Raw genomic sequence first — 18,660 nt, 5'->3', positions numbered from 1 at the left:
CGCGGGAGCTGTCCTTGACGTTCTGCCTCTGCCGGGTTTACCTCAGTGAGACCTGTGCCCCCCGCACACCCCACCCCACAGCCAAGGGTGGGGGCCCTCGCTGCCTGTGCAGGAAGTCCCACTGGGACCTATCCTGCAGCTGCTGCAGTCTGAGACAAAATGTGAAAATATAGAACAAACGAGTTTGATGCCTGATTTCCTTAATTGAGAGGCATATTTTAATCAGGTTAAATCTTCGTTTATATGTGTGTCTGTCACAGTGTATTAAACTGTTAAAGGACGTCTCCTACTCGTCATCCTATGAAATACCTGTCACCGCGTTTCCAAATGTATGGAAGGAGTTCCAGTCTGTGCAGAAAACATGAAATAATTGCTGTTGCTGCTCCCTCTGGTGGCGGGATGCAGCACAGGCCTCTTGGGGGGAGCTACACCTGCAGCCTCTGGGGACCGGGGACTGAGCTCTCCCCACACCTGGAGACCTGTCGGTGTCACTTGTCGGTAACTCACAGGCCCCGGGGAACTGTCTGCCGTAAGGTGGGGGCCACGTCGAATATTAGAATAGAGACCAGGTGGGGCTGAGCCACAGAGCGGCAGTTGGTATCATGAGCTGAGAAAAATAAGTGTTTGGAGAAAACAGATAGTGGAGGAAAGCTGGCAGACACAGCCGGTTTGGTGATTATGTTTCCCCTTCAGAAGCGTTAGGAAACGACTTCTTGACTGAGGAGAAGCAGCAGTTAAGTTTTCCTCCAGACAATTTTTGTGTGAAATTGGAATATGTCTTTTTGCATCTCTCTGTGTTTTATGCCAGCACGTGTATGTGGTTGGGGTGTGTGTGTGTGTGTGTGTGTGTGTGTGTGTGTGTGTGTGTGTGTGTGTGTGAGATTGCACAAATCCATCCCTTATTCCTGTTTTATGTCCCCTTCTTGGGTGTGAAAATGCTCTTTCATGAGATGACAGTGGTCACATTTGGGACTATTTCATTGTCTTTCCTTTTTTTAAATCCTTCCTGGGGAAATTAAGGCGACAGCAACCTTATGTTCATGGCCAAAACATTTTCGGGAATTGTTCCCAGTCCTGGAGTGTTCTGAAGGCTGGTTGGAAACCGCCATCCTGGAAAAGAGGCCTTTCCACCGGCAGCCTGGTTTCCGCCCCCAGTTCCCTGGGTACCCCCCGGGTCTTTCCGGCCCCTCAGCCCCTCCCCCTGTCAAGCAGTCTCCACCCACCTGTCATCTGTCCCCATTGATTGTCCTCCCCCCATGATTATTCTGATACTTTCATGGGGAAAAAAATACACAGCTTTTTTTTAGCAAGCAACACTGACTTCAGTATGTGAAACAAGTAGGAGCACAAGCGTTTGGATTGAAAGCGGCATGGTGACGGGTGCCGCAGGGCCCTGGCCTTCCCTGGGTCCCCACTGAGCGCAGGGGACGCTGCGCACCCCTGCAGGGACTCGGCCCTCCCCTTGTGTGGAAGGCGCCCCCTGCAGTTGGGCCGCACGTGACCTTAGGCCTCGGGTAGTCATTTTTGTAAGGTGCACACAAGGCCACCCCACCACCGCCGGAAGCTGAAGGTAAAATGCAGAATACCCAAGTTCAGCGGAGTCTGCGTTTTTAGTGTTTTCTCTTTTTGCTCCTAGAACACTGACTTTGCCCCCGACCCTGGGTGGGCATTTGGCAACATCTAGAGACATTTATGTTGTCAGAACTGTGGAGGAGGGGGAACTTCTAGTGGGCAGAGGTCAAGGATGCCACCCCACGTCCTACAGCACATGGGCATGCACCCCTGCGACAGAAGGACCCAACCCCGGATGCCAGTATCCCAGGCAGAGAGACCTTTCCTGGAGGCCACGAGATGCTGGGGGTGGGTTTCGGAATGGGGTTCATGTCTGTGAAGCCCAAGATCTGTGATAGGAGGTATTCACAGCATTTCAAGTAACTTTATGTGTGTTTAGGTGTTTATATGTTTTTGTATTAAATATTACATTTTAATATTAAAATATACACCTGTATATGCTTACATGCCTAGAAGAAGTCTGAGAGGATGTGCACAAAAATGCTCTTTCTGAGTGACAAGTTCATGGGTAATTTCTGTTTCCTTTGTACCATTCTGTGTTGTGATTTTTAAAAATTGGGGAGCTGACTTTATAAAGCCACTTGCCTTTCCTGGGAGGAATTTGGGGCTGGAGCGTAAGTGAAGCTGGCCTGTTTCTGCCCTAGGTGGCCTGGGCCTCTCCAACACCATGTACGCGCGGCTGGGGGAGATCATCAGCCTGGATTGCTCCATCGCCGTGACGCTGGCAGCACACCAGGCCATCGGCCTCAAGGTCAGGGGTCTGGGTTTCCGCAGTGGCGAGGGGGCAGCCGGCTCAGCGTCTCGGAGGAAGGCCCGCTGTCCTGCAGCCTCACTGTCCTGCAGCCTCGCTGTACCGTGCTCAGTGCCCTTCGGTGGCCCTGTCCTTCCTTTTGAAACCTCCTCCTGCCCCATCGCCTCTGACCCATCCTTCCAGGCCCAGGCCAGATGCCACTGCCTCCATGGAGCCTGCCTTCACCACGGGCTGGGGGTGACCCCACCTCTTGATTGGCTCCCTCGGGGCCTGAGCGTGTCCCCCCTGCTGTTGGCACCTGTCCTCCTACTCCGCTGCTTGGAGTCTTTCAGGGCAGGTCCAGGGGCCCACAGCTCATTCCTTGGGTGGTTCTTGTTCAGTGTAGAAACCGAGGGGGCTGAGTGCACAGCAAGCTTGGTGCCCGGGCGTGGCACTGCCCAAGTACCAGCTGTGGCTCCAGCCACCCGGCTCTGGCCACCCTGCCGGGAAGTGGAAGAATTGCTGGAAAGACTGACGCCCTTCCTGGAGCTGTGCCAGGCCACCCTGGACTGTGCGTTTGGGGGTCTCCCTGGCAGCCCAGCTCCCCAGACCCTCCAACAGCTCCCCATTTTTTACTGCGGCTGCCAGCTCTTGCGTGAAGGAAGCGTGTTCCAGAAGGGGCTGTGTTCTGCAAGCACGTTTCACACACTTCTCTCTTGCCACCGCTGAAAGCAGCCTGTGTGTGTTGCCAGGGCATCATCTTGGCCGGCAGCGAGGAGCAGAAGGCCAGGTACCTGCCCAAGCTGGCTTCCGGGGAGCACGTGGCCGCCTTCTGCCTGACGGAGCCAGCCAGGTCAGCCCTGCGCATCACCCACAGCTTCAGGGTCCAGGGGCTTTTCTTTTTACTGAAGCGGGGTGGCTGGCTTCTTCCCTCCCTGAAGACTTCCCGGGAGTTGCGTCCACAGCTTTTCTCACCCATTCTCTTCATGCTCTCTTATCTCTACCTTACTTCTCTTTCCTGGTGACCTTTACAAATGAGACAACATGGCTGACAGCACCTGTAATTTCTTTGTGCTTTGCAACCCTCCTTATATACAGTAATGCATTCAGGCTTCACAGCGACTTTCAGGGTATAAAGGGCAGGTGGTATTGTGCCCACTTCACAGGCTGTGAACTGAGGTTCAGTGAGATGGGGTGATGAGCCCCGAGTCTCACAGCCGCCATGAGGGCAAGTCCGTTATCCAGCCCCTTTCCATCCTGCTTCCGCACCTGGGGACCTGGGTCCCCTGCGCTCGCCTCGTGGGAGCTTAGAGCCCACGAGAGCCGGCATTTCCGTGTTTAGACCTCCCAAACGTTGTCGCTGCCGCCTTCTCACCCGATGTGACAGAGCGGGGTTGGCCAAACCCACCTCGCCACCTGTTTTCATAGATGAAGTTTTACTGGAACATGCCCGTCTGTCTACAGATTGTCTGTGGCTGCAAAGCTGAATATGTCTATTAGCTGGCCCTTTGTTTTCCGTGGGGCCTTGTCTCCAGCGTTACCCCTCAACCGCGTATTTCTTTCGCCGCAGTGGGAGCGATGCTGCCTCCATCCGGACCAGGGCCACGTTAAGTGAAGATAAGAAACACTACGTCCTCAATGGCTCCAAGGTACAGCTGCGTGCCCTCCGTGGCCGCGTCAGGGTCTCCGTCCTGACCTTCACCACCACGCACTGACCACTTTCCATGCTCCAGGGATCATAAAGGGCAGGCACATCACCCCTTAACCGTCATCCTCGGGTGATGCGCCTCCTTTTTGGAAGAAGAAATGATGGCTCAGAGAGGTTACATGACCCGCCACCATACCGTCCGCTTAGTGGCAGGACGGGAACCAAGGTGTCCTGGCTCCTGAGCCCGCAGGCCTCCGTAGTGCTGCCCGCCTCCCTGAGCTGCTCTCGTGTGTCCATTCTTTTAACTTTTTATTACACGGATTTTGAAACACAAAAGTTCAGTGTCGTGAACGTCCACCCCCGTCTCCCGGCTTCAGTGCTTCCTCCGTCACGCTGCAGTCCTGGATGGCAGCCGTGACGAGCTCAGTGCATCTCTGCAGGACGGGCCTGAGAAAGTCACGGCGTACACTTAAACCTTGATCATTTCTTACTATCTGCTTAACGTTCAAATTTCCCTGATTGTCTCATACTTATTTTTTACAAACAAGTTGCTTGAATTAAGATCCAAATAAGTTCTACATGGAGCAGTTTGTTGAGAAGTCTGTTCCCCCTCCCCCTCCCTGTCCCCTCTCCTCCCCTCCCCTCCCCTCCTCTCCCCCTCCCCTCCTCTCCCCCTCCCCTCCCCTCCCCTCCCCTCCCTCCCCTCCCCTCCCTCCCCTCCCCTCCCCCTTCCCTCCCCCTCCCCTCCCCCCTCCCCTCCCCTCCCCCCTCCCCTCCCCTCCCCCCTCCCCCTCCCCCTCCCCTCCCCCCTCCCCCTCCCCTCCCCTCCCCCCCTCCCCCTCCCCTCCCCTCCCCTCCCCTCCTCTCCCCTCCCCTCTCCTCCTCTCCCCTCTCCCCCTCCCCTCCTCTCCCCCTCCCCTCCTCTCCCCCTCCCCTCCTCCCCTCCTCTCCCCTCCTCCCCTCCTCTCCCCTCCTCCCCTCCTCTCCCCTCCCTCCCCACCTCTCCCCTTCCTCCCCTCCCCTCCCCTCCCCCATCCTCCTCTCTCCCCTCCTCCTCCCCCTCCCCTCCCCCTCCGGCTTTCCCTCACTCCTTTCTGCCTCCCTCCCACCCCCAGCTGTTTCATGCTGAGCCAGAGCTGCTTGACACAAGTGCAGGGCCACCTGTGTCTGCTGGGGAAATCCATGCTCTGGGGATGCTGGGTTGAGCCCGTTCTGGCCTGAGCTGTGATGGGCAGCTGGTGCTGAGGGTGGCCAGTTTGTAGTAGTTTGGTTTTCTCTGGAGCCCTCTTGCTTTCTTTCCTCAGGTCTGGATCACCAATGGAGGACTAGCCAGTGTTTTTACTGTGTTTGCAAAGACAGAGGTTGTTGATTCTAATGGCTCAGTAAAGGACAAGGTCACAGCGTTCATAGTAGAGAGAGACTTTGGTGGAATCACCAGCGGGAAACCTGAGGATAAGTTAGGCATCCGAGGCTCCAACAGTGAGTGGCACGTGCATGCATGTGTGTGTATGAGAGAGAGAGAGACGAGGTGAGATTTTATCTGATAAAAAGGTATCAAACATCAAGATAACATGAGACTTAAGTAGTTTTGTTTCCACCTGAACATTTGGCAAAATCCCTCTGCACATCGGGCAGTGATGACTTCAAGGTGAGGTCGTCGCCACCTTGTGGCGCTCAGCCTTGGAGGGAGGTGGTGCTGGGGGTCCTGGGTCAGTGTTGCAGTACAGCAGACGCCCATCTTTCCAGCCTGGGACTCCTCCTTCCTCCCTTCTCCCTCCTCCCCACCGAAGCCCAGTCGGCACTCAGCTCACTCGAGGCTGGTATCCTGTAAGTGGCCCTCGGCCCACCTGGAGCTGCCCTGTGGTCCTCACGGGGCTCAGCCTCTTGGGTCCCTTAGCTCGGACTGTGGAGGGTCTGAATGAATGAGCGAGTGAGTGAATGAACCGCGTCCCTCGAGTGGGGGTCGGGGGTAGAGCGCTTCGTCCCCCTCAGCTGAGGTCCTGGATGTCATGTGTTCCAGCCTGCGAGGTCCACTTTGAGAACACCAGGGTGCCCGTGGAAAACGTCCTCGGAGAAGTTGGAGGCGGCTTTAAGGTGCGTTGCCCTGCGTGTGCTGACCTTTGTTGCAGTCTCGTGTGCGTTGGCCCAGCTTCCCGTCACCTCCCTGCTGGCAGTGCACTGGGGTGGGCTGGCCGGGCGGCCATGCATGGCTCTCTGCATGGAGGTCAGCAGAGCGGAGAGAAGTCAGCCTTGGGAGGCAGGGGTGCAGCAGCGCTCAGTCTCACCCTCCCTCACCTAGGGGTAGAGTCCTCCCCCAGCCAGTGGAGAGAGCAGCCCAGTGGCCCTGCAAAGCTCAGGACGCACAGCCCTGGGTGCTCAGTGCTTACCCTGATTTTTTTTTCTTAGAGTAAGAATATATTTAATAACAGGTAATTCACATGACAAAATTTACCATTTTCAAATGAATGCTTTGTTGGTTTTTAGTATATTCACTGTGCTTGTGCAACCATCTCCACGGTCTAATTCTAGAACATTGCCATCACCCCAGCAAGACACCCCATACTTTCTCATTTCCCTCTCCCAGAGCTCGGCCGTCGCTGTTTCACTTTCTGCTTCTGTGGATCTGCCTGTTTTGTTTGTTTGTTTATAAATGTATTTTATTTTTGTTTTTGGCTGCATTGCGTCTTTGTTGCTGTGTGTGGGCTTTCTCTAGTTGCGGTGAGCGGGGGCTACTCTTCGTTGTGGTGCGAGGGCTTCTCATTGCGGTGGCTTCTCGTTGTGGAGCACAGGCTCTAGGCGTGCGGGTTTCAGTAGTTGTGGCACGTGGGTTCAGTAGTTGTGGCTCGTGGGCTCTAGAGCACAGGTTCAGTAATTGTGGCGCATAGGCTTCGTTGCTCCACAGCATGTGGGATCTTCCCGGACCAGGGCTTGAACCTGTGTCCCCTGCACTGACGGGCGGATTTTTTTTTTTTTTTCTTTTTTTGCGGTACGCGGGCCTCTCACTGTTGTGGGCTCTCCCGTTGTGGAGCACAGGCTCCGGACGCACAGGCTCAGCAGACGTGGCTCACGGGCCCAGCCACTCTGCGGCATGTGGGATCTTCCCAGACCGGGGCACGAATCCGTGTCCCCTGCATCGGCAGGCAGACTCTCAACCACTGCACCACCAGGGAAGCCCCATCTGCCTATTTTGAATGTTTCATTTAGATGGAATCCATGTGTGGTCCTTCCTGTATGGCTTCTTTCATGCTGCATAATGTTTTCAAGGTTTATCCAAGTCTAGCAGCTGTCACTCCTTCTTATAGCTGAGTAACGTTCCATCATGTGCATGGACCATGTTTTGTCCATCTGTCATCAGCTGATGGACATTTGGGTTGTTTCAATTTTTGGCCATTTGAATAATGCTGCTGTGACCACTCATGCACGTTTTTGTGTGAATGCTGTTTTCCATTCTGTTGGGCGCACACCTGGAAGAAATGGAGGGTCAAATGGTGACTCTATGTTTAGCTTTTTGGGGAACCGCCAAACTCTTCCACAACAGCTGCACTGTCTCACATTCGCAGCAGCAGTGCCTTAGGGTTCCAGTTGCTCCACATCCTTGCCAATATGTGTGATCGTCCATTTTTAAAATTACAGCCATCCTCGTGGGCGTGAAGTGTATCTCGTTGTGGTTTGATTTGCATTTCCCTGATGATTAGTCGTGTTGAGCATCTTTTTATGTGCTTATTGGCTATTTATCCCCTTTGTTTATTTTATTTTATTGGGTTGGCCAAAAAGTTCGTTCGATGTTTTCCATAAGATGGCTCTAGTAGCATTTAGTTGTCTTTAATTTCATTCGAAACAATTTTGCTAGATCGTATTTTGACAGCTGTCATATCAGCATGCATTTTTTAAAAAAACTTATCAAAATTGGTGAATTTTTGTGTAGCCATTTTAATATTGAAGGTGGAAGAAAAAAAAGCAACATTTTGGGCATATTATGCTTCATTATTTCAGGAAAGGTAAAAACGCAACTGAAACGCAAAAAAATATTTGTGCAGTGTATGGAGAAGGTGCTGTGACCGATCAAACATGTCAAAAGTGTTTTGTGAAGTTTGTGCTGGAGATTTCTTGCTGGACGATGCTCCACGGTCGGGTAGACCAGTTGAAGTTGATAGATATCAATCGAGACATTAATTGAGAACAATCAACGTTATACCATGAGAGAGATAGCCGACATACTCAAAATATCCAGATCAAATGTTGAAAATCATTGGCACCAGCTTGGTTATCTTAATCACTTTGATGTTTGGGGTCCATATAAGTTAAGTGAAAAAAACCTTCTTGGCCATATTTCCACATGGATTCTCTACTGGAATGTAATGAAACATTCCATTTTCAAAACAAATAGTGACCGGCAATGAAAAGTGGATACTGTACAATAATGTGGAATGGAAGAGATTGTGGGGCAAGCAAAATGGACCACCACCAACCACACCAAAGGCTGGTCTTCATCCAAAGAAGGTGATGTTGTATATATTGGTGGGATTGGAAGGGAGTCCTCTATTATGAGCTCCTTCTGGAAAACCAAATGATTAAATCCAACAAGTACTGTTCCCAGTGAGACCAACTGAAAGCAGCACTTGAAGAAAAGCATCCGGAATTAATCAACAGAAAATGCATGATCTTCCATCAGAATAATGGAAGACCACATGTTTCTTTGATGACCGAGCAAAAACTGTTACAGCTTGGCTGGGAAGTTCTGATTCATCCACCATATTCACCAGGCTTCAGATTTCCATTTATTTTGGTCTTTACAAAATTCTCTTAATGGGAAAAAATTCAATTCCCTGGAATACTGTAAAAGGTACCTGGAACAATTCTTTGCTCAAAAAGATAAAAAGTTTTGCGAAGATGGAATTATGAATTTGCCTGAAAAATGGTGGAGGTAGTTGAACAAAACTGTGAATATGTTGTTCAATAAAGCTCTTGATGAAAATGAAAAATGTGTCTTTTATTATTACTTAAAAACTGAAGTCAGTTTTTGGCCAACCCAATATTTTATTGAAGTATAGTTAATTTACAGTGTTGTGCCATTGTCTGCTGTACAGCAAAGTAACTGTTATACACATACAGACATTCTTTTTTTTTAATACTCTTTTTCATTATGGTTTGTCACAGGATACTGAATATAGTTCCCTGTGCTATACAGTAAGACCTTGTTATTTATCCATTCTGTATATAATAGTTTACATTTGCTAGTCCCACACTCCCAATCCTTTTCTCCATCTCCCCTCTCCCCCTTGGCAACCACAAGTCTGTTCTCTATGTCTGTGAGTCTGTTTCCGTTTTGTAGATACGTTCATTTGTGCCATATTTTACATTACACATATAAGTGATATCAGATGGTATTTGTCTTTCTCTTTCTGACTTACCTCAGATAATACGTCTTTCTGACTTACTTTATGATAAAATCTAGTTGCACCCATGTTGCTGCAAATGGCATTATTTCATTCTTTTTTATAGCTGAGTAATATTCCATTGTATATATGTACCACATCTTCTTTATCCATTCATCTGTCAGTGGACATTAAGGTTGTTTCCATGGGCTGTTTATCTCCTTTGAAGAAACATTTTTCCAAATCTCTGCCCGTCTTTAAATTGGGCTATTTGTCTTTATATTGCTGCTCTGCCCTAATTTACTGGGTGGCCTGGGTAAGTGTCTTCACAGTGGGAAGCTGCCCCCACCTTGGCTGTGAACAGGGATCAAAGCAGGACCTCCCTGGCCTCCTGAGCATTACAAGAATCACCCAAGGACCGTCAGCCAGGGCTCCAGCCACTGCTGCCTGGGAAGTGTGGAGCAGAGGGTAGGGGAGGTGGAGGGCACACAATGGGCGTCTGTGTGCAGATGTCACACACAGATGAGGGAACACGTGAGTCCCCTGAAGCCCGTCCCTGGGGAGTTGCCATCCACTGTTCACACTTTTTTGTTTACCTATTTTATTATTATTTTATGTTTTTGAATTTTATTTTTTTTATACACCAGGTTCTTATTAGTTACCCTTTTTAGTAGTATATATTAGTATATATGTCAATCCCAATCTCCCAGTTCATCACACCACCACCTCCCACCCCCTGGCGCTTTCCCTGGTGTCTTTACGTTTGTTCTCTACATCTGTGTCTCAATTACTGTCCTGCAAACCAGTTCATCTGTACCATTTTTCTAGGTTCCATATATATGCGTTAATACACGATATTTCTTTTCTCTTTCTGACTTACTTCATTCTGTATGACAGTCTCTAGATCCGTCCACATCTCTACAAATGACCCAGTTTCATTCCTTTTTATGGCTGAGTAATATTCCATTGTATATATGTACCACATCTTCTTTATCCATTCGTCTGTTGACGGGCATTTAGGTTGCTTCCATGTCCTGGCTATTGTAAATAGTGCTGCAATGAATATTGGGGTGCATGTGTCTTTTTGAATTATGGTTTTCTCTGGGTATATGCCCAGTAGTGGGATTGCTGGGTTATATGATAATTCTATATTTAGTTTTTTAAGGAACCTCCATACTGTTCTCCATAGTGGCTATATCAATTTACATTCCCACCAACAGTGCAAGAGGGTTCCCTTTTCTCCACACTCTCTCCAGCATTTGTTGTTTGTAGATTTTCTGAAGATGCCCATTCTAACTAGTGTGAGGTGATACCTCATTGTAGTTTTGATTTGCATTTCTCTAATAATTAGTGATGTTGAGCAGCTTTTCATATGTTTCTTGGCCATCTGTATCTCTCCTTCAGAGAAATGTCTATTTAGGTCTTCTGCCCACTTTTGGATTGGGTTGTTTTTTTAATATTGAGCTGAATGAGCTGTTTATATATTTTGGAGATTAATCCTTTGTCAGTTGATTCGTTTGCAAATATTTTCTCCCATTCTGAGGGTTGTCTTTTCGTCTTGTTTGTAGTTTGCTTTGCTTTGCAAAAGCTTTGAATTTTCATTAGGTCCCATTTGTTTTTGTTTTTATTTCCATTACTCTAGGAGGTTGATCAAAAAAGATATTGCTGTGATTTATGTCAGAGTGTTCTTCCTGTGTTTTCCTCTAAGAGTTTTATAGTGTCTGGTCTTACATTTAGGTCTCTAATCCATTTTGAGTTTATTTTTGTGTATGGTATTAGGGAGTGTTCTAATTTCATTCTTTTACATGTAGCTGTCTAGTTTTCCCAGCACCACTTGTTGAAGAGACTGTCTTTTCTCCATTGTATATCCTTGCCTCCTTTGTCATAGATTAGTTGACGATAGGTGTGTGGGTTTATCTCTGGGTTTTCTATCCTGTTCCATTGATCTATATTTCTGTTTTTGTGCCAGTACCATACTGTCTTGATTACTGTTGCTTTGTAGTATAGTCTGAAGTCAGGGAGTCTGATTCTTCCAGCTCCGTTTTTTCCCCTCAAGACTGCTTCAGCTATTCAGGGTCTTTTGTGTCTCCATACAAATTTTAAGAGTTTTTTTTGTTCTAGTTCTGTAAAAAATGCCATTGGTAATTTGATAGGGATTGCATTGAATCTGTAGATTGCTTTGAGTAGTATAGTCATTTTCACAATATTGATTCTTCCAATCCAAGAACACTGTATATCTCTCTGTTTGTATCATCTTTAATTTCTTTCATCAGTGTCTTATAGTTTTCTGCATACAGGTCTTTTCTCTCTGTAGGTAGGTTTATTCCTAGGTATTTTATTCTTTTTGTTGAAATGGTAAATGGGAGTGTTCCTCAATTTCTCTTTTAGATTTTTCATCCTTAGTGTATAGGAATGCAAGAGATTTCTGTGCATTAATTTTGTATCCTGCTACTTTACCAAATTCATTGATTAGCTCTAGTAGTTTTCTGGTGGCATCTTTAGGATTCTGTATGTATAGTATCATGTCATCTGCAAACAGTGACAGTTTTACTTCTTCTTTTCCAATTTGTATTCCTTTTATTTCTTTTTCTTGTCTGATTGCCATGGCTAGGACTTCCAAAGCTATGTTGAATAATAGTGGTGCGAGTGGACATCCTTGTCTTGTTCCTGATCTTAGAGGAAATGCTTTCAGTTTTTCACCATGGAGAATGATGTTTGCTGTGGGTTTATTGTATATGGCCTTTATTATGTTGATGTAGGTTCCCTCTATGCCCACTTTCTGGAGAGTTTTTATCAGAAATGGGTGTCGGATTTTGTCAAAAGCTTTTTCTGCATCTATTGAGATATGATCGTATGGTTTTTCTTTTTCAGTTTGTTAATATGGTGTATCACATTGATTGATTTGCCTATATTGAAGAATCCTTCCATGCCTGGGATAAATCCCACTTGATCATGTTGTATGATCCTTTTAATGTGTTGTTGGATTCTGTTTGCTAGTATTTTGTTGAGGATTTTTGCATCTGTATTCATCAGTGATACTGAACTGTTCTTTTCTTTTTTTGTAGTATCTTTGTCTGGTTTTGGTATCAGGGTGGCCTCATAGAATGAGTTCGGCAGTGTTCCTTCCCCTGAAAATTTCTGAAGAGTTTCAGAAGGTTGGGTGTTAGCTCTTGTCTAAATGTTTGATAGAATTCACCTCTGATGCCATCTGGTTCTGGATTTTTGTTTGTTGGAAGATTTTTAATCACAGTTTCAATTTCATTACTTGTGATTGGTCTGTTCATATTTTCTATTTCTTCCTGGTTCAGTCTTGGAAGGTTATACCTTTCTAAGAATTTGTCCATTTCTTCCAGGTTGTCCATTTTATTGGCATAGAGTTGCTTGTAGTAGGCTCTTAGGTTGCTTTGTATTTCTGCAGTGTCTGTTGTAACTTCTCCTTTTTCATTTCTCATTTTATTGATTTGAGTCCTCTCCCTCTTTTTCTTGATGAGTGTGGCTAAAGGTTTATCAGTTTTGTTTATCTTCTCAGAGAACCAGCTGTTACTTTTATTAATCTTTCCAATTGTTTTCTTTGTTTCTATTTCATTTATTTCTGCTCTGATCTTGATGATTTCTTTCCTTCTACTAACTTTGGGTTTTGTTTGTTCTTCTTTCTCTAGTTCCTTTAGGTGTAAGGTTAGATTGTTTATTTGAGATGTTTGTTGTTTCTTGAGGTAGGATTTTATTGCTATAAACTTCCTTCTTAGAACTGCTTTTGCTGCATCCCATAGGTTTTGGATTGTCGTGTTTTCATTGTCATTTGTCTCTAGGTATTTTTTTTTTTTTTTTTTTTTTTTGTGGTACGCAGGCCTCTCACTGTTGTGGCCTCTCCCGCTGCGGAGCACAGGCTCCGGCCACGCAGGCTCAGCGGCCATGGCTCACGGGCCCAACCGCTCCGCGGCATGTGGGATCTTCCCGGACCAGGGCACGAACCCGTGTCCCCCTGCGTCGGCAGGCAGACTCTCAACCACTGTGACACCAGGGAAGCCCTCTAGGTATTTTTGATTTCCTCTTTGATTTCTTCAGTGATCTCTTGGTTATTTAGTAACATATTGTTTAGCCTCCATGTGTTTGTGTGTTTTACGTTTTTCTCCGTGTAATTTATTTCTAATGTCATAGCGTTGTGGTCAGAGAACATGCTTGATATGATTTCAATTTTCTTAAATTTACTGAGGCTTGATTTGTGACCCAAGATGTGATCTATCCTGGAGAATGTTCTGTGTGCACTTGAGAAGAAAGTGTAATCTGCCGTTTTTGAATGGAATGTCCTATAAATAACAATTAAATCTCTCTGGTCTGTTGTGTCACTTAAAGCTTGTGTTTCCGTATTTTCTGTCTGGATGATCTGTCCACTGGTGTAAGTGAGGTGTTAAAGTCCCCCACTATTGTGTTACTGTCAATTTCCTCTTTTATAGTTGTTAGCAGTTGCCTTATGTATTGAGGTGCTCCTATGTTGGGTGCGTATATATTTACAACTGTTATATCTTCTTCTTGGATTGATCCCTTGATCATTATATAGTGTCCTTCCTTTTCTCTTCTAACGTTCTTTATTCTAAAGTCTATTTTATCTGATACAAGTATTGCTACTCCAGCTTTCTTTTGATTTCCATTTGCATGGAATATCCTTTTCCATCCCCTCACTTTCAGTCTGTATGTGTCCCTAGGTCTGAAGTGGGTCTCTTGTAGACAGCATATATATGGGTCTTGTTTTTGTATCCATTCAGCGAGCCTGTGTCTTTTGGTTGGAGCATTTAATCCATTCACGTTTAAGGTAATTATTGATATATATGTTCCCATTACCATTTTCTTAATTGTTATGGTTTTTTGGGTTTTTTTTTTATCACGGTGCGTGGGCCTCTCACTGTCGCGGCCTCTCCCATTGTGGAGCGCAGGCTTCAGATGCACAGGCTCAGTAATTGTGGCTCACGGGCCTAGCTGCTCCGCGGCATGTGTGATCCTTCTGGACCGGGGCACGAACCCGTGTCCCCCACATTGGCAGGCGGATTCTTAACCACTGCGGCACCAGGGAAGCCCTGGGTTTGTTTTTGTAGGTCCTTTTCTTCTCTTGTGTTTCCCACTTAGAGAAGTTCCTTTAGCATTTGTTGTAGAGTTGGTTTGGTGGTGCTGAATTCTCTGAGCCTTGCTTGTCTGTAAAGCTTTAGATTTCTCCCTCGAATCTGAATGAGATCCTTGCTGGGTAGAGTAATCTTGTTGTAGGTTCTTCCCTTTCATCACTTTAAATATGTCATGCCCACTCCCTTCTGGCTTGTACAGTTTCTGCTGAGAAATCAGCTGTTAACCTTATGGGAGTTCCCTTGTATGTTATTTGTCATTTTTCCCTTGCTGCTTTCAATAATCTTTCTTTGTCTTTAATTTTTGCCAATTTGATTACTATGTGTCTCGGCATGTTTCTCCTTGGGTTTATCTTGTATGTGACTCTCTGAGCTTCCTGGACTTGGGTGCCTATTTCCTTTCCCATGTTAGGGAAGTTTTCGACTATAATGTCTTCAAATATTTTCTCGGGTCCTTTCTCCCTCTCTTCTTCTTCTGGGACCCCTAGAATGTGAATGTTGTTGCGTTTAATGTTGTCCCAGAGGTCTCTTAGGCTGTCTTCATTTCTTTTCATCCTTTTTTTTTTATTCTGTTCCGCAGCAGTCAATTCCACCATTCTGTCTTCCAGGTCGCTTATCCGTTCTTCTGCCTCAGTTATTCTGCTATTGATTCCTTCTAGTGTATATTTCATTTCAGTTATTGTATTGTTCATCTGTTTGTTCTTTAATTCTTCTAGATCTTTGTTAAACGTTTCTTATATCTTCTCGATCTTTGCCTCCATTCTCTTTCCGAGGTACTGAATCATCTTCACTATCATTATTCTGCAGTCTTTTTCTGGAATGTTGCCTATCTCCACTTCATTTAGTTGTTTTTCTGGGGTTTTACCTTGTTCCTTCATCTGGTACATAGCCCTGTGCCTTTTCATCTTGTCTGTCTTTCTGTGAATGTGGTTTTTGTTCCACAGGCTGCCGGATTGCAGTTCTTCTTGCTTCTACTGTCTCCACTGTTCACACTTTTGGTGCTTGTCTTTCTAGATCTTTTTAAATAGCTTACATCACTGAAATATTTCTGCGTGTGTGTGTGTGTGTGTGTGTGTGTGTGTGTGTGTGTGTGTGTGTGTGTGTGTGTGTGTGTAAGAGGTGATAGCTGGTATTTTTCACTTATCAACAAGCCCTCATAGTCTTTTCATGCTGGGGAATTTGATTTGCTGAGGTTCAGAACCACACAGCATTTCCTCATGTGGTGACGCCACATTCACTGTCCCTGGGTCTCCAGGATCGAGCATTTAGCGCAGTTTCCCTTCTTCCCCACTCGGGACTGCACTGCATGGCATGTATCCTTATACATAACTTGCACACTTCTCTCATCACCTCCTGAGTTTAAATACCAGTCAAGTTTCTGGGTCAGAGGACGTGGTCATTTTTAAGTTCTTGGTCCATGTTGCCATGTTGCCTGCTGGACGGTTGGACTGTGTGTAAGGTCTTTCCCCAGTCCTTTCCAACTCTGCATTAAAAATTTTTTTTCCATTGTGTTAGGTGAGAAGTGATGGTTTTAGTATGCAAAAGAAAAACAGATTTCTAAAGCCCTATCTTGTGATGAGTGGGATTGCCTGCCAGTCAGCCTCAGCACTGAAAAGCGCGACACGCTAGGGTGATCCCAGCGATGGCGGGTAGGATGACCACAGGCCTGGGGAGTGCCGATGCCGCGTGCGGTCAAGTAGGAGGTTCATCGGGGCGCAGAGGCAGTCAGCGACGGGGGCTGCGGGGACGGCCGTGTCTCGTACCTGGAGTGTAGTTGTGGGAGGGGACTGCTCTGCGGTAGGAAGGTGACCACGCAGCAGGATCAGGCCTGGGTGGGAGGGAACGCCTAGGCTCACGAGCCCTTTCAGGTAAGGCCGAGCCGGCCAGGCCTTCCATCCTCCTGGGGACTGGGGCCTGGTGTCCAGTCCTCTCCTCCTCTTGTTCTTGTGGTAAGTGAAGCTGAGAATCAACCACGAAGGGGCTGTGACGTAAGTTTGTTCATGCAGCTGTGAGGCGGCCTTTAAGAACCAGTCTGGGAGAAGGGACCAAGGGTGGGGGTTCAGTTCCTGCTTGCAGTCCTGGCAGGTCAAGCAGGACCGGTGTCCCCCTCCTCGTCCCCCCTCCATGTCCTGAGACACAGGGAGTCTGACATTACAGGTCACAGGCCCGAGCGGAGGCACAACAGGTCACACTGCACTGTGACCTCGCCGAGCCCCAGCTTCTGGCCGTGCCCACCGAGTTGCCCACCCGCCTCGGACTCGCCTGTCAGGACCAGTGCTGCCTGCCCAGTGGCTGGAGCAGGTGTTTCCAGTCTCCCCAGCCCCACAGGATCTGTTTTGAGAGTCTCCATTCAGGTTATTTAGCAAGTAGTCATAAATTCAAATTCAGAGGCACGTTTGGTTAATCCAAGTCACGCAGGCGAGCAGTCAGTACAAGCAGTGCCACGTGTGAAGCTGAGCCCCAGGCTGCCTGCTGCCCCCAGGCCCCAGCCCTGCCTTGACGCCTCCTCCTTGGGCCTCGCAGGCTTCAGCAGAGGTGGGCAGGTGACAGCGTCCTCTAGGAGCCTGTGCTGGTGGCCACACGTCCACTGTGTGCCTGGGATGCCCCTCCTCCCCTGCTGCCGGGGTGGCTATGGTCTCTAGGTCTGTAAGGGGGTGCCTCCCCAAACCCGGGTAGTCTGGTACTTGGGAAGCAGTGTGTGCTTGCCATCGGCTTTAGGGAGAAAGTTGGGGTTGGAAGAGGGGCGTGAGGCTGACAAAACTCCTTAGCTAGGGTCATTACTGTAGGCACTGCGGGGGGAGGAGCGCGTCACATCTGTGAAAGGGACTGGCTCAGTGCAGGGTGCATGGGCGTGCATGTCAGGCAGCTGCGTGCTCTGTCTGTGACTGGCTCACCACTTGGAACCTCTGGCTCTTCATCTGTGAAAGGAGGACCCTGACGCTGAAGCGTTGCTGGGAAAGTGAGGAGTTGGCAGTGGGTACCCAGCCCGTCTTAGTTTCTGCTCTCTTCCCCTGAGGCTGAGGGAAGTGGCCACTTCCTTTAGAATAAGGGTGTCCCATTTCTTTTTTTTTGGGGGGGTGCCTTCAGGGATGTTTGTGAGAGCATCTCAGTGACAGATTGCCTGGTTCTGAGGTGTTGGGACTGTTCTCTCCTGGCCCGGGGAGGGTTGGCAGGATGGTTAACTCCATCTGGATGCTGCCTGTTGTCTTCAGGAAAGCTTTTGGTAAGAGCAGATGAGCACTGTTGCGGTCTGTCCCCTTCAGCCCTCTGGGGCCCTCAGCTTTCCCAGCTGGACCCGCGCTGAGCCCTCCTCTCTCTGCAGGTGGCCATGAACATCCTCAACAGCGGGCGGTTCAGCATGGGCAGTGCCGTGGCTGGGATGCTCAAGAAACTGATCGGTACGTAAGTCAGGGACAGCAGCCCTTTGCGGCAGACTTGCCCCTGGTGCCCCTGCCTGCTCCGGCCCAGGGGCTCTGCCACGTCCCTGGGCGGGCGAGCCAGCGCTGAGCCAGGCCGCTGACAGCCAGTCCTGTCCAAGTCTAGGATCAGGGCTTCAAGTTAGACTGAAGGGTGCACTGAGGCTGCCCCTGAAGGGCTAGTGTTGAGGTTTCAACACGCACAGGATGGGGGAGGCGGGGGACCTTCTGGTGGAGGTAGAGAGGGGTGGCTGCTCTGCCTGCTGAGTGAACACCTGAATGTGGGCTGGACACCGAAAAGCCTGAGCACTGGTCGTCTGTGGATGACTCTGCACAGTGGGTGAGCCGCGGGGTCAGCTTGGGGACCCTGGTCCCTCAGCCTTTGGATTGTCCCTTTCCTCTTTTATGGGCACTGAACCCTAGACTTCCCTTTGCCAGTGAAGTTAAAACAGCCTGATAGGGGTTTAGGGGGGCACGGAACGTCACTGCCATCTTTGCTTTGTGCGAGGGACCACAGGGACACGCAGGGCCCTGGCTGTGGTGCGGGCGTACCCGGGGCCAGCTCCCCACTGGGTGCTCAGGAAGCTGCTCAGAGTTCAGGGCAGAGTTCGTTTATAGACAAAGGGACGGACGCTCAGAGCGGGGGAGTGATTTGCCCGAGACCACACTCCCCGATCAGACTGCGAGCTCAGGGCTTGTCTCCCTCTGCTAAGCTTCCCCCAAGGCCCTGAGCCCATCTGGACTGTGCTTCCTTGTCTGGAAAACTCCTCAATGCAAGGGCTTCGCTCTCGTGGTCAGTCTGTCCCCA

General features: G+C 48.4%; 1 protein-coding gene across 3 annotated transcripts in view; it reads left to right on the top strand.

Moving 5' to 3' along the window:
• ACAD9 (acyl-CoA dehydrogenase family member 9) overlaps nt 1-18,660 on the top strand; it is a 59,733-nt gene that overhangs the window by 34,531 nt on the left and 6,542 nt on the right. For all 3 annotated transcript variants that reach the window (XM_049693714.1, XM_049693716.1, XM_049693715.1), the window contains 6 exons: nt 2,217-2,323; nt 3,055-3,155; nt 3,873-3,951; nt 5,255-5,429; nt 5,971-6,044; nt 17,759-17,834. In XM_049693714.1, the coding sequence (XP_049549671.1) occupies nt 2,217-2,323; nt 3,055-3,155; nt 3,873-3,951; nt 5,255-5,429; nt 5,971-6,044; nt 17,759-17,834 (612 nt within the window). The remainder of the gene's footprint in view (nt 1-2,216; nt 2,324-3,054; nt 3,156-3,872; nt 3,952-5,254; nt 5,430-5,970; nt 6,045-17,758; nt 17,835-18,660) is intronic.

This window comes from Orcinus orca, chromosome 10 (genome assembly GCF_937001465.1).
Source record: "Orcinus orca chromosome 10, mOrcOrc1.1, whole genome shotgun sequence".
In the NCBI taxonomy this organism is placed as follows: domain Eukaryota; kingdom Metazoa; phylum Chordata; class Mammalia; order Artiodactyla; family Delphinidae; genus Orcinus; species Orcinus orca.
This window is presented reverse-complemented; position numbering and strand designations above follow the sequence as displayed.